The sequence below is a fragment of the Macaca nemestrina genome, chromosome 15 (assembly GCF_043159975.1).
Source record: "Macaca nemestrina isolate mMacNem1 chromosome 15, mMacNem.hap1, whole genome shotgun sequence".
Lineage (NCBI taxonomy): Eukaryota > Metazoa > Chordata > Mammalia > Primates > Cercopithecidae > Macaca > Macaca nemestrina.
Genome location: NC_092139.1, coordinates 86,628,433 through 86,643,368, shown reverse-complemented (window position 1 = coordinate 86,643,368; position 14,936 = coordinate 86,628,433). Strand labels below are relative to the sequence as shown.

General features: G+C 58.0%; 2 protein-coding genes across 5 annotated transcripts in view; one reads left to right on the top strand and one right to left on the bottom strand.

The window, feature by feature from the left end:
- Positions 1 to 234: 234 nt before the first annotated feature.
- On the top strand, positions 235 to 5,584 carry LOC105480709 (tRNA methyltransferase 2 homolog A). The gene is made up of 12 exons (XM_011739820.3): positions 235 to 595; positions 870 to 1,444; positions 1,702 to 1,810; positions 2,028 to 2,209; positions 2,396 to 2,510; positions 2,599 to 2,714; positions 2,790 to 2,901; positions 3,670 to 3,792; positions 3,981 to 4,056; positions 4,253 to 4,369; positions 4,480 to 4,576; positions 4,693 to 5,584. Exons 1-12 carry the CDS (start codon positions 572 to 574, stop codon positions 4,919 to 4,921), a joined length of 1,875 nt encoding a protein of 624 aa, XP_011738122.1. The 5' UTR covers positions 235 to 571; the 3' UTR covers positions 4,922 to 5,584.
- The window catches only part of LOC105480708 (DGCR8 microprocessor complex subunit), a 33,056-nt gene continuing 23,457 nt past the window's right edge, over positions 5,338 to 14,936 (bottom strand). For 3 of the 4 annotated variants that reach the window (XM_011739817.2, XM_071080024.1, XM_011739818.3), the window contains 5 exons: positions 11,027 to 11,127; positions 10,607 to 10,713; positions 9,907 to 10,034; positions 8,420 to 8,533; positions 5,338 to 7,415 (listed from right to left, as the gene is read on the bottom strand). In XM_011739817.2, coding sequence (XP_011738119.1) covers positions 7,332 to 7,415; positions 8,420 to 8,533; positions 9,907 to 10,034; positions 10,607 to 10,713; positions 11,027 to 11,127 — 534 coding nt within the window. In that variant the 3' untranslated portion in view covers positions 5,338 to 7,331. The remainder of the gene's footprint in view (positions 7,416 to 8,419; positions 8,534 to 9,906; positions 10,035 to 10,606; positions 10,714 to 11,026; positions 11,128 to 14,936) is intronic. The other variant, XM_011739819.3, reaches the window with a different exon arrangement.

Below are 14,936 nucleotides of genomic sequence, written 5' to 3'. Positions count from 1 at the left end.
TCGACCCCTGACCCCAGCGGCGGGAAACGCGCCGCGATTCAAAACCAGTACAGCTTTATTGGCTCAGGCGGCGGACACTCTCATTGTCCGGCCCGCCCCGCGCTTCCCGCCAAAACGCCCGTGGCGCATGCCCGGCCCGCCCGTCAGCCAGAGGAGCGCGCATTCCCGGCGACCCCTGCGCGCACTTCCGTCCCGGCCACGCGCGCCCCAAGAGCTGGCTAAAGTGGTTGGAGCCGGCGCGTGGCTATGATGTTGCAGGAAGTCAGGATCATAGAGACGCTCGGCCTCCGCGGCACGCGCTGGCGGACTAAGAGTGGCTGGCGAAGCGTGCGGCCGGCGCGGGCCCCTGGCGGGCGGGCGGTGCAGCCCGAAGCCTGAGACCAGGACCTGAGCACCGCAGGTTCGAGTACCGCCCCATCTGGGTCGAAGCCGGGGCTGGCGGCGACCTCGCGGCGTTGCACTGGCTCTCTGAGCACTTCCCCTCTGAGCACTTCCCTTGTGACAGGCCCAGGACGAGGTGACCAGGCGGCCCCCGTGGCACCCCTGGTCTAGGCGGAGAACCGCCTGAACGATGAGTGAGAACCTCGACAACGAGGTAGAGTGCGGGGAGACGCTGGGTAGAGACGGGGATGGGGTGGGAGGAGGCGGGGTGGGGCAGGAAACCTGCCAGAGAATAGGTGGGGACGAGGAGGGTGCGATGGGGGAGGAAAGGAGACGGGAATGGGGTCGGGAGGGTAGAATGGGGGAGGGGAGGGGCAGGGTTGAGTGCAGAGTGCACCGACGGAGGTTTGGGTGTGCCATAGGGGAACCTGGGGGGCCAGGCCCCAGGGTCTAGTCCTCACCGTAGCACCCCATCTGTCCCCACACAGGGCCCAAAGCCCATGGAGAGCTGTGGCCAGGAGAGCAGCAGTGCCCCGAGCTGCCCTACAGCCTCGGTGCTCCCTGCAGACCCGGCAGCCCTGGAGGAGGTGGAGAAAGAGGGCGCTGGAGCAGCTACAGGGCCGGGGCCTCAACCTGGGCTCTACAGCTACATCAGGGATGACTTGTTTACCTCTGAGATCTTCAAACTGGAGCTGCAGAACGTGCCTCGCCACGCCAGCTTCAGCGACGTCCGGCGCTTCCTGGGCCGCTTTGGCCTGCAGCCCCACAAAACCAAACTCTTTGGGCAACCACCCTGCGCCTTTGTGACATTCCGCAGCGCTGCAGAGAGGGACAAGGCCCTGCGCGTTTTGCATGGTGCCCTCTGGAAAGGCCGCCCACTCAGTGTGCGCCTGGCCCGACCCAAGGCCGACCCCATGGCCAGGAGGAGGCGACAGGAGGGTGAGAGTGAGCCACCGGCAACACGAGTGGCCGACGTGGTGACTCCTCTATGGACAGTGCCCTATGCTGAGCAGCTTGAGCGGAAGCAGCTGGAGTGCGAGCAGGTGCTGCAGAAACTCGCCAAGTGAGTGAGGGCGCAAGACACCCCTCCTGGCTGGGGCTCTGCCCGGCCCTGTGCTTCCTCAGCCTGCCTGTGCACCAGTCGGGAGGCCCAGCACAGGATCTGGCGGCCCCTTTGGGAGCTAGCGAGTGGGACACCCATGTTACAGGGGGCACAATGAGGTCCGAAAGGAGGGATTGGGAGCCTGAACATTGGGGAGTGGCCTAGCATGGGTGGGGGACAGTAGGTGGAGTCCAACCACAGATCTGCTCCTCTTACAGGGAAATCGGGAGCACCAACCGTGCCTTGCTGCCCTGGCTGCTCGAGCAGAGGCACAAGCACAACAAGGCCTGCTGCCCACTGGAGGGGGTCAGGCCATCACCCCAGCAGGTCAGGCTAGACTTCGGTGGCCACAAACCCCTATCCCAGGATTTGAAAACTTTGCTTTTGCTCACCCTTCCTGTTGATCTTTTTGTTTTCTCTGGTAACTTATCACATAGCTATCAGCTATTCCTCTTGTTTGACTGCCAGCCCCTGTGGGGAAATCAGGGTTTCCAGGCACAAGTGCTGGGCAACCAGGGTAAGGTGCAGCTGTCTCTCCCTGCAGACTGAGTATCGTAATAAGTGTGAGTTTCTGGTTGGCGTCGGGGTGGATGGGGAGGATAACACCGTGGGCTGTCGGCTCGGCAAGTACAAGGGCGGGACGTGTGCTGTGGCGGCCCCGTTTGACACCGTGCACATCCCCGAAGCCACCAAGCAGGTGGTGAAGGCCTTCCAGGAGTTCATCCGGTGAGGACCTGTGACGGGGCTCCTGGGAAGTCCTGTGTGGTGTGGGAGCAGAGGGTGGGGATCCCACCCAGGGAATTCTGGAGTGCCTGCCATTTCAGCCAGTTGAAGGAAGGTGTGGCCAGAGGAGAGAGCAGGGGAGCTGCTTCCCCAGTCCCGGGCACTCAGGCCAGCTCGTGATCCCCACAGGTCAACTCCATACTCGGCATACGACCCAGAAACATACACCGGCCACTGGAAGCAGCTGACTGTGCGCACCAGCCGCCGCCGTCAGGCCATGGCCATTGCCTACTTCCACCCCCAGGTCTCAACGGGGGCCCTGCTGGGGGAGGATGCCTGGCCTGGGTGGGCCTCGGCACAGCCTGATGGGACCTTTTCACCACTTATTCCAGAAACTGAGCCCGGAGGAGCTGGCAGAGCTGAAAGCCTCCCTAGCACAGCACTTCACAGCAGGGCCAGGCAGGGCCAGTGGAGTGACCTGCCTCTACTTCGTGGAGGAGGGACAGCGGTGAGGAGCCCGAGTGGGGCGGGGTGGGTCCCTGCAGGGACTGTGACACTGAAGGACCTGCACCTCCGCCCACAGAAAGACTCCCAGCCAGGAGGGCCTGCCCCTGGAGCACATGGCTGGGGACCGGTGCATCCATGAGGACCTGCTAGGGCTGACCTTCCGGATCTCTCCGCACGCCTTCTTCCAGGTAGCCCTGAGTCCCTGGTGGGCATGGGGACATGTTGAGGAAGGCCTGGCGCACCATCAGGACGTGATGGGAACAGTGGGCTCAGGTGGGAAGATTTGGGGGAGCATCCAGGCAGGGAAGCCACAGGGGAGGTGAAGTAGGAAAGAGGTTGGTCATCACTGATTTGACTTGTGACAGTCTAGAGGTACACATGGTAGTGGCCCTTGTCACAGGGAGGATGAGGAGTGGCCCTCAGTGCACTACCACGGGGTGCTGCTCTGGGCTTGGCAGGAGGGAGGCCATGGTGGCTTCTGGACTGGGAAACACTGTTTCACTGTCCGCTCACTGCTGCAGGAAGCTGTGGGGACCTGGAGCAGCCCTGTTTTTGGAGACAGGCCCAGCAGGACCTCCTGGAGGGCCAGGTGTAGGGGTGGGAGCTGCAGTTGGGTGAATCCAGGGACCCTGGTGTGAGTTATGGGAGGCAAAGCCCCCTTGCTGGGGCAGGGAAGGTGCACTCTACTGGCCTGTGGGGCCTCGTGAGCCCTCAACCAAGCGGGGCAAGGAGGAGGCTGTGCTCAGCATAGGCTTGGCTTTTAAAGCTGGGGGCTGGGTGAGGGCATCAGCAAGGCTGATCCAAGATGGGGTCAGGGATGGGGTCGGGCACCAAGGTAGGGGAGTGGGCGCCAGAGGTCCCAGCAGGATTGAGGGACCAGGAATGTGGGCCTCAGAGGGCGCCAGTGGCACCACAGGAGAGGAGCCACTGACATGCTGGGCACTGCCTGCCCCCAGGTGAACACACCCGCAGCTGAGGTGCTCTACACGGTCATTCAGGACTGGGCCCAGCTGGATGCAGGGAGCACGGTGCTGGACGTGTGTTGTGGCACCGGCACCATTGGCCTGGCCCTGGCCCGGGTGAGCCCTCCCGCCCTGCTGAGGGCACCCTCTTCCCACCCGCAAGACCCGCAGTGACCCCAGCTCGAAGGCACTGCAACTGACTCCATCATGCCCCAGGCCCAGCTCCTCTTTGCTGCCCTCGGCCCCATGCACTCCCCTCCCTGAGGTAGCCCTGGGTGGGGCGACACCACACTTTCCTGTTTCAGAAGGTGAAGAGAGTCATTGGGGTCGAGCTATGCCCAGAGGCCGTGGAGGACGCCCGGGTAAACGCCCAGGACAATGGTGAGTGGCAAGGCCGAGGGTGGGGGTGGGACAGGGGCAGCCGCCACCCCTGCTGCAAGCGTCAGCCATGGCCAGGGCTTGAGGGCTACCCAACAGGTAGAGCAAGCGAACAAGCTCTTTGGCTAGGGGTTCCCCAGGGCTGGCCCTGCTGGGAGGGCATGCGGCCCTCTGACAGGCCGCCGTGCCATCTCTTCAGAGTTGAGTAATGTGGAGTTCCACTGCGGGAGGGCCGAGGACCTGGTGCCCGCCCTGGTGAGCAGACTGGCCTCCCAGCACCTTGTGGCCATACTGGACCCACCCCGTGCCGGCTTGCGTGAGTGGCTTTTGCTTGAGGTGGTGGCATGGGAACGAGGACACATGGGGTGACTCACCAGGTTGTGGACTCTCTGGCTGTGAGGACCCAGCTGGTATTTGCCTCCTCAGATTCCAAGGTGATCCTGGCCATCCGCAGAGCCGAGAACATCAGGCGACTGCTGTACGTCTCATGCAACCCCCGGGCAGCCATGGGCAACTTTGTGGAGTGAGTGTCAGCAGGGGCCTGGACGGGGGCCAGGCCTGGCACCAAGCCCCCAGCTCCCACAGGAGCCCGTGACTAGCCCATCGGCTGACCTTGGCGCCTGCCTTTTCCCCCCACAGCCTCTGCAGAGCCCCATCTAACCGGGTGAAGGGCACCCCCTTCCGGCCAGTCAAGGCCGTGGCAGTGGACCTGTTCCCACAGACCCCGCACTGTGAGATGCTCATCTTGTTCGAGAGGGTGGAGCACCCCAATGGCACAGGGGTCTTGGGGCCCCACAGCCCTCCAGCTCAACCCACACCAGGACCCCCAGATGATACCCAAGAAACTGGGGCCTTCCCCTTATCCTAGGCCCAGGACCCATCATGGGGACAGGAGCTGAAGGGCTCCCAGGGCCCCAGGGGCGGCAAAGGCATGGCTTGCTGGCCAGGATATTCAGAGGTAGGCAGCCAAAGGGCACAGAACCCTGCGCCCCACCAGGATTGGCCTGCTGCTGGGGGCCGGGGGCCTGACCAGGAAGGCAGATGGGCTCCTGCAGCCTGTTCCCCACCCGCGGGGTCTTTGTGGACTAGCCAAGGCTATGAGAGCCAGAATAAAAAACTGCTCAATGAGGGGTATTTCTGTGATGAGAGCCAGGGGTTGAACACAGGGCCTGGGTGCCAGGGAAAGGGTCAGACAGCCTGGGCAGCTCTGCAAGCCCCTCTGCACAGCTAGGGGAGTCAGGGCATAGAGCTTACTTTTAAACAGAATGTTGGATTTGATACTTAAACTTGAGGAGGCAGAGATAAGTCTGGGAATTGCACCAGCTGGGCGCGGGGGTGGAGAACACTGGGCAGAGTTGGCCCCTCCGTGGCCAGCCTTGCCCTCACAGCCAAGGAAGGGGCCATCCTGTGGTGCTGTTCAGCTGTTACAAAGGCAGGGTGCAGCCTGCAGAGGCTCCAGGAGGGGATCTGCCCGGTCAAGGGTCCACAGGGTGCCAGCCTCTCACACTCAGAATAAAGACATTAGCCATTCCCTTCTGGACAGTTTGCTTTATGCGTTCAGACAATTGAGGCTCGCCTTCCAGGCACAGCCCAGTGCCCTGGATGGCATCAGCATAGGCTCCCCTGCCCTAGCCTTGAAGCATGGCTGTGTGCACGATTCACACCCACACTTGGCATACGGGTGGGGGTGGGGGCGTGGGGGCACGGAGACCACGAGAGTATGGCAGCACCTGCTGTGGTGGTGGTGCCTGGGAACAGCAAGACACAGCGAGGCTCCCCAACCTTTAGGGGAACACATGTGCACGAAGCTTTGGTTCACAGGCGCATCTGGCTGGCTAAGGGCAACAGTCACAGTCAAATGACTATTCACAGCTGCAGACAGGAGGCAAGACAGAAGCAAGTATCTAATTACAGCAACTTGAGGGTTTCATTTTTAAAGGTCAACAGAAGCCAACCTTGGTCACACAGGTGGTGAGGGAGGGATATGTTGTGGGCGGCCCATGGGCCAACATTGTTCTCCTGACAAAAACAAAACAAAAACCCATCAGTACCACCTGTGGGGGGTGTGGTGGAGGGCAGACACGGCAGAATGCTGGACTCTTGCTTCAGATGGTGCACCACAAGCACACGGCACCCTGCATAGGTGCCTTTGAGGACACCCTGGTGCCTCAGACTCAGGCAGGAACACATTTCCATCCCACACCCACACACAGGGGCCACCAGTCGAAAAGCAAGCTGGGCACCGGGCAGCTGCCTTGGACATCCAGAGAAGCCGCTGTCAGTCAACATCTCTGGATGAAGAATGGGCTACACTGAAGGCCCTTGCTTCCTGTTTAAACAGGTCCACTTGCTAAAATGCATGATTCCAAATCTACCTTCTACTCTCACTGTAAAAGTCTCTTTCAAAATGCTAAGATATCACAAAAGCTTTAAAAATCAATGGGTGGACATACGGACTCGACTGCAAAAAATCTTTGTAAAAAACTGTTGCCAGAGGCCAGGAAAGGCAGGGAGGGCCTCAGTGTCCAGAGAGGCGCTTTTAGGGTGTTAAGACTTCATCAGAAAAAGGGGCCCTAGGAGGCCAGGGCAACTCCAGGAGGTGGCGGGACATCATCCTCGCTGGCATCATGTCCCGACTGAAGAGGGACCACCTTGATGGTTTGCCTCTAATCCCAGAAAGGTAGTTCTGATACTAAAATTCTGCTTATTTTAAGCCAAAAAGGTTTAAAATACTCTTTTCTGTTCTACCTTTTCAAAGAAGGGGAAACACAGAAGGCAGGTGAGGGCAGGGCACCATGTGCACCTCCTAACCAGGTCCCTGCAGCAGCCCTGCAGGCATCCTGGGCACATGGGCCACCTGGCATCACGGGCCAGCCACAGGACTCAGCCATCCCCTCTCATCTGTCATCCAAGTATCATGTGTCATCAGTGCATATTACATACTAAAATTCATGAAAGCCTTCATAAAAAGAGCCTGCAGCAGGTGCACAGAAGCAAGGTCCGCCACGGTCCACAGTCACCAGCTGCCACTGGTGCAGTCGCTGAGTCCATCCATTCAGGCCTGGAGCTTTCCAGGGGGAGCCGCTGCTCCACATGTGTGCTGTGTGGCCGTGACTGTCCCTGTACACCAGAGCCTCCACCCTCAGGCCAGGCCCACAGGTTGGCCACAGGGAAGGAGCTTGGGTTGGAGGCCTGACACTGTGGTGCACGATGCATGACTGCCGGTCTCCTCAGAAGTGCTGCTGGCGGCCCCCGCGCCCTGGCCTGTGCCACCTCCCTCACACGTCCACGGTGCACAGGGGCTCACCGCCAGGCTGGGCGGACGCCACAATGGACATCTTGGGCTTCTTTCGAGTCTCCTCCTGAAAGAACAACAAAGGTCAGGGGTGCCAACGAGGGGGGTTCGGCAGAGGCTCAGGAGGGCACAAGGTGGAGGGAGAGCCCAGCAGACCATGCCAGGAGGCCCTGGAGCCCAAGGGCAGGGAAGGCTAGAAGAAGCAGGGAAGGCCTGAGGCAGGCCAGCCTGAGACTGCAGAGGCCCCCTGGACTGCCATCAGAGCACAACATGCGCAGCCTACCTGGCAATCAGGACATGTACCAAGAAGTGAAGAATTTTGGGTGTAGTTACAGTGGCAGGCCAGGCTTCCCCACTGGGTGTTTCTCCCTTGCCCAGCTTTTGCTTGCCCCAGGCCCAGCCAGGAGCACTGTGTCCTGCACCTGCTGCCCTTGAGCCCCACAGCCCCTCTTCCGACTAGGGGCAAACCAGAAAGTCCCACTGGCTCCAGGAGGCCAAGCCCCACCCCAGGGAGCAGCGAGGGACCTGCTGGCCTGGGCGGTGGCAGATACCTCCTGGGGCTCTCACCCAGGCCAGGGAACTGCCACACTTAACTCCCACCCAGAAGGCCCAGGTGGGTGCGTCACGCCCTGGCCATGCAGACGATGCCTGAGGACAGACGACACCACTGCCAGCCTGACAGACCCCTCTTTGAGTGGGGTTCCCAAGGTGGCTTTAGGGGCTTCATCAGGACCAAGCCCTACAGATTCAACCCTGGCAGGCGCACTGACCTACCTCCAAACACCCAGGGTGGACATGGGACCCAGGTGGCCCACCAAGGCTGTGACCTTCATGGTCCACCACCAGGCTGCCCTGCCAGCTCTCTAACAACAGAACCAAAACTGAAGTGATTTATAAAAGTATCACACATGTTGAAGCTCAAAGAAAAGCCTGTATCTGATTTTGGAAGGAGGATCCAAGCATTTCCAAGGTGTCAGCTCAGACACGGGTCCTAGGGGCGCCTGCTGTCCCTCCACAGCTGCCACAGGAATGGCCGTGGCCCAGCAGCTCTCCCGCTAGGGTGGCACTCACCCTCTCCTCAGCCAGCCTCTTCATCTCCTCCTGGAGCTTGCTGAGGATGTGCAGGTTGGGCTTGTTCTTCTTGGCATACTGCTGCAGCTCAATCACACTCTTGTCCGACGTCTCCTGGGAAGTACAGCACCTCACGCTCAGGACTGCAGGCTGTAGCTCCATGGCCTGCCCACTGCCCAGCAGCTGTGTGCCTGCAACCCTGAAGGCAGGCGCGTCCAGGGCCTGGCAGACACCAAACAGCCAGGAGCTGTGGCCACATAACTGCATGCTGACTACCCGCCTCAGTGATGCCAGGCCCACTGACAGCAGCGAGAGTGAGGGGCAGTCCACGGCTGCCAGGCCTTTCTGCCCACACGAGGCCACTTATGCGGCCTCCTGCCATGGGCAGAGCAGGGAGGTGAGGTGCTCGTGGTGCCCAGAGCCCTCATCAAGGAGAGAAACCAGAGTGCGGCCGCAGCCAGTTAAGAACAGCATGCTGCAGCCCAGCCCATCAACCCCAGGCACTGAGCTCTCTGCAAATATCATGACTGCAGAGGAGCATCAGACTGGCCTCAGCCCCAAGTCTTAGGCCAGCCCCAAGGCTGCTGTGGTTCCTCGGGATGCCAGAGCTCCTCCCAGCTGTGGCTGTGCCAGGCTGGGACTTTTCCCCCTCCTGGTTAGGGAAGTTTCCCACCCCCGGGCCAGAGTGGGGCTTGCCTTCTCTCCCTCCGTCAGAGCCAAGGACCATGCACAGCAAAGGCAGAAGCAAGCGCTACCTACATTTCAATTTGCTTCCCAACAATGTCTCTCCTCAAGTTCCTCAACACGCCCTGGTGGCCCGTGTGGGCCCCCTCACGCTCCCTTATCATGTCCAGAGTAAGGGCCTCTTCAGGGACAGTGCCGAGGCCATGGTCTCAGGGACCTAAAGGCAGGCCCTGCTCTTGGCAGCTGGCTCTGGCATAGGGCCCACCCACCACACAGTCCTGGGGCCGCCCCACCTGCAGCCCCAACCCCTCCACACCTACTTCCCCTTCCACTGACCAGAACCCAGAGAGTTTCTGTAATCATTTGGGGAAAATGAGGAACGTGAACACTCACCTCCCCATGTTACCCTCCACCCCTCAGGAGTGGGCACTGGTACCAGGGAGAGCTACCCTGACACTCTCTTTCAAGCAGGGAGGGCTGGCCCTGGCTCCTGAGCCTTTGCATACCCCAGAGCCAGGCGCACCTTCAGCATCTCCTGCCCGGCCCTGCCTTGCACTTCAGCCATCTCCCTACAAGCCACATAGCTGGGCCCAGGCTGCATTCTCAATCACCCACATTTCACTGACCATTCCCAGCAGGCCGGGATGGGAGATGTGGCTAGGACGACCCACCCACTGCCCACAAAGCCACACAAGTGGCCCAGGAGAGAGGCAGCTGTGAGCAACCCTCTGAGCACAGAGCCTCAGGAACACGCTCCAGGGTGGCAGCACAGGCTGCCCTGGGACCTGCTGAGGGCCAGTTACCTGCTTGACCATCTTGCTGCTCTCACGGCCATACATGCGCAGTAAAGAACCCCAGTTCTTGACATGTGGGTGCAGCAGCTGAAGGATCTTCTGTGAGGCTAACTGCTTTCCAACTCTCTTATTCTTACCTACACAGAGAAAAAGCAAGCACGGAGAAAGGGTGTCACAAACACCCAGTGCTCACGGGGCCCCCTGCTGCCCCCAGCCCTCCTGACCCACACCCCGAACGCCAGCAAGGGCACATTCTATAGGAACAGGCAGCACTCTGCCACTGCTCTGGGCACCTGAGTCTCACAGTACACAGCTGCCACCTTGAGAGTAGCCCTCAGAGTCCAGGAGCTAAGGGCACCACCACTCAAAGCCACACAGCTGAGAGCCTCCCTCCCGCCAAGACCCACACCTCCAGAAACAGGGAGCAGCAGGATTCTGCCAGCTATCTGAGAAGGAGAGCCTTTCCTCCTGCCACAGGGACAAGGGCTGGACAGAGACAGGGATGGCAGCGGGGGAAAGGGAGAAGACAGAGAAAGTACAGGCAGGACGGCCGCAAGTCTGCCTTAGGCTGAATGTGTGGTGGCCAGCACACACAGCTGGGCTCAGGGACAATGCCAGGGCAGCAGCTGAGACCAAGCCACAGAGGCAAAGGGCCACACCAGGGGCCGCCTGCCCGGCAGCCACCAGGCAGCAGGGAAGGAGTCCTTACACCACCCGCGCACTGTGTGCTTGCCACACGCCATGACGTATTCACTCTTCTGGTTTTTCCCAGGAACCACTTCAAACTTGATAGACGTGTCACCCATCCCATGGTTTCTTTAAGAGAAAACAGACAACAGGTGGTGTCCCCTGAGCAGAGCAGCCAGCTGCCTCTGAGGAGGCCTGCTCTGGGAAGCCCTTGGGAAATGACCAAGCCTCTCCCCCAACTGCGTCTTAGCCAGAGGGGGGAATTCTCCACACGCCCTATTCAGGCCTGCGGGACTGACTGGTGGCCAGGGCCAAGGAGTTGCTGTGTACCAGGGAAACCTGGCCATGCCTCTGCCTTAGGACAAACAGCCACGAGAATATGAGACGCCAGAGAGGAGCTCCCCTGACCTGACTCAGGAGGGGAGGCACCCCCCTACCCTACCTTTTAAGGCACTCGTGGAGGATCTGATATGGAGACAACAGCCCAGCCTTGCTGGTCAGCTCGTAGACCCGCGAGTCCTCGATGCTGATGTGGTTAAAATACTACAACACAAAGCAGAGGCTCATGAGTCCCCACCAGGCCCGCCTGCCTCTTCACGGCTGGGCCTGGGGTTGGCTTTCCCCAGATGCTTAGTATCTGTTCTTGTGAGCTCGCCTAGCACATCATACCCTCAACTCTGCAAGGAACCCACCGGATATGGGACACGCTCCATACCTCACCATCCACTTGCTCATCTCCAGAGCCCACAGCACCCTCCCGCCCTGAGCACTGTGGGACGGAGTCTGGCATCCCAAGAGAGCCCCAGGCACATGGCTGGCTGGCCAGGCCCACCTCATCTGGATCTGATTCTGATCTACAAGGCACCTTTCTCAGAACTCTATAAAGATAAAGCACTTTTGGAGAGAGGCTTTACTATTGTCACAACTGAGACTACAGGAGAAGGAAAGTCAGCCAGACCCAAAAGCTGGCCTTAAAAGGCCCAGCTCCCCAAAGGCCAAAGCCCCACACAGCCACACAGAGCCCAGCCCCAGGTGGCCCAGCCCAGCGCAGCTTCCAACAGTGTCATCACCCTGGCTCTGCAGCCAACCCAAGAAGACACACAGGAAGGGCAAGAGAGGCATACAGGTAAACAAGTTCCCTAAGTTACACTCGAGGGGATGGGGAGATTCTGCACAGTTGAGGCATAGGGAAGCTGCACTGAGCTGAGGTGCAGAGGCAGCGCCTGCTGTGCCTTCCCCAACTAGGCCTTTGGCTGAAGCTGAGAGCCCCTCCTGGGTGAAAGGAAGACGCCATCCAGCCCACTCTGGAGCAAGGACAACCTCCCTGGTGGAGCTGCTGTGACAACATACCACAAACTCAGTGGCTTAGAACAAGAGGTTTATTCTCTCACCATTCTGAAGTCTGAAATCAAGGCCTCAGCAGGGCCATCCTCTTTCAGAAGCTTCCAGGGAGCCTCTGCCAGCTCCTGATGGCCCCGACACCCCTCGGCTATGGCAGCATTGCTCCGATTTTCATGTGGTCTACTAGCCCTGCCCCTCCTCCCTCTTCTTAGAGAAACCAGACACACCTGATCACACTACCACTCTGCTTCAGTGTGATCTCATGTTAACCCAACTAATTCTATCAGTAATCATCCTCTTTCCAAAAAAGACCACATGCTGAAGTACTGGAGATTACCCATCAGCCACACCCTCACAGAGCTTCCCCCACCGGCCCTGTTCTGGAGAGGTCTGCAGGGACCTGGAGCCTGCCTGGCCCATGGGCAGGGAGGAAGCCTAGACTCAAATGATTCACACACCTCGCCGTGCAGGCCCCACAGTGTGGCAAGCCCACTCCACAGGGACGCTGGCCCTACAGACAGGGCAGCGGGCAGCTCCTCTGCCCTTACCACTCCAGTAAGCAGCAAGAAGGCCAACTCGCTGCAACTGCATGGAAGAGGAAGGCACTAGCACTGAGGTTGGCAAGCGAAAAATCCTCACAGTATGGCTTGGCTACGGTCTTCAAATAGGTCTCCAGAAGACACTGCTCCTCTCAAGTGCACAAATCAACGTGGGTCTTTTTCCAGGGAAGGTCACTCACCAAGACATCAGGCCCTGGAACCTCAAGGGCTTGTCAACCAGCCAACCAATTAGCAACGTCTAGTGCTCTCGGCCCACAAGGACCCACATACCCCGCGGCTTCGGGACTGGCCCTAGAGAAGCCATGGCCGTGGAAGCTAGAGAGCATGCTCAGAAGTTTCTGGCAAAAGACCTAAGCCAGGATGCCCGGCACCAAGCTGCCTGAAGCCATATGTGCTACTGAGGGTTAACCCGCCAGGGACAGGTGGAGGCTCCAGCTCGTGAGAGCAGATGGATGGCAGAAGCGACCTGCAGACAAATCCCTGTTGCTTCTGACAAACAGCACAGGAGAAACCTAAGCAATCAGTGCCTGGGAGATGCCAAAGGACCATGCGGGAGCACCACAGACGCCTGACACCTCTCCATTCCACTATCTAGATGAAATGGACCAATGCCTGGCAAGACACAAACTATCTCAGTAGCCTCAACAGCCCTACACCTGTTCAAGAAACTCAACAGTAGTTTAGAGTAGTCGTAGTTATAGTTAGTAGTTCATACAGTAGTAGTTTAAAACTTTCCCACTAGGAAAACTACAGGCCCAAATTTTAAGGAAGAAATGATACCAATTCTACATCTCTCTTGCCCTTCTGAAAAACTCAGGAGGAGGGCTATTTCCCCTTCACTTGACGACACTAACCGTACCATGACATTAACATCCAGAACACAGATGCAGTGGGGAACTAGCAAATTAAAGCCATTAACACACGAAAAGGAATATAAACCATGCCCAAGTAGGACTTATTCCAGGAATACATTTTTAAAAAATCAACATAATTAACTATATTGACAAATAAAAGAAGAAAATTGGATACGGAATCTACAGAAAAACTACTAGAATAAGTTAGTACAAATAAAACAAATTCTAGCTCTGTATGCTAGCAATAAACAATCAATCAGAACTAAGGTACTATTCACCACAGTGCCACGCATAAAATATTTAACTATAAATCTAGTAGAATATACACAGATGTGATGAAATCTATGTGATTAAAACTGCCGACCACCCATGAAAGATATCAAAGAAGACCTAAATAAATGGACAGATGAACTATGTTTATGATTTGGAAAATTCAATATTGTTAGGATGTCCATTCTCCCCAGATTGATCTACAGGATCAATTCCAATCAAATGCAGGCTTTTTTTTTTTTTTTTAAGATGGAGTTTCGCTCTTGTTGCCCAGGCTGGAGTGCAATGGCACAATTTTGGCTCACTGCAACTTCACCTTCCGCCTCCTGGGTTCAAGTGATTCTCCTGCCTCAGCCTCCTGAGTAGCTGGGATTACAGGTGCCCGCCACCACACCCGGCTAATTTTTGTATTTAAGTAGAGATGGGGTTTCACCATGTTGGCCAGGCTGGTCTCGAACTCCTAACCTCAGGTAATCCACCCACCTCAGCCTCCCAAAGTGCTGGGATTACAGGTGTGAGCCACCGCACCCAGCCCAGAACTTTTTATGGAAACTGACATACTGTTTCTGAAGTCTACATGGAACAGCAAAGGACCTAGAATAGCCAAAACAATTTTTTGAGAAAGAATAACAAACTCGGCCGGGCGCGGTGGCTCAAGCCTGTAATCCCAGCACTTTGGGAGGCCGAGACGGGTGGATCACGAGGTCAGGAGATCGAGACCATCCTGGCTAACACAGTGAAACCCCGTCTCTACTAAAAATACAAAAAAACTTAGCCGGGCGAGGTGGCAGGCGCCTATAGTCCCAGCTACTCGGGAGGCTGAGGCAGGAGAATGGCGTGAACCCGGGAGGCGGAGCTTGCAGTGAGCTGAGATCCGGCCACTGCACTCCAGCCTGGGTGACAGAGCGAGACTCCGTCTCAAAAAAAAAAAAAAAAAGAATAACAAACTCGGAGGATTCCCACTATCTGATTCCAAGACTTCAAGTCATCAGCAAAGTGTGGCATCAGTGAAAGGACACACAGCTCAAGAGACAGTAGAGAACCCCGAAACAGACACACTTCCACGGTCACCTAGTGACTGAGAAAGGTGTGAGGGCAATGCTAACGTAAGCGTGCACCTGCCGCATGGCCCAGCAACCCCAACCCAGGGGTTTACCTGAAGGAAACGAATCTGTCCATCACACACAGACCTGGACAGCCTTACAGCAGCCTTACTGCCCATCACCAAAACCTAGAAACCTGCCAGTGTCCCTCAAGGGAGAATGGAGAGATGCACTGAGGGGCACAGCCACCTGGTGGCCAGCACTCAGGAGTACAAATGACCACA

Bases quoted from the DNA above. Each gene is read 5' to 3' on its own strand.
- LOC105480709 (XM_011739820.3), top strand. From the start codon at position 572: ATGAGTGAGAACCTCGACAACGAG. The intron at 1,445-1,701 runs GTGAGTGAGGGC...CTCCTCTTACAG, and splicing joins GTGCTGCAGAAACTCGCCAA to GGAAATCGGGAGCACCAACC. The intron at 4,057-4,252 runs GTGAGTGGCAAG...CCATCTCTTCAG, and splicing joins GGTAAACGCCCAGGACAATG to AGTTGAGTAATGTGGAGTTC.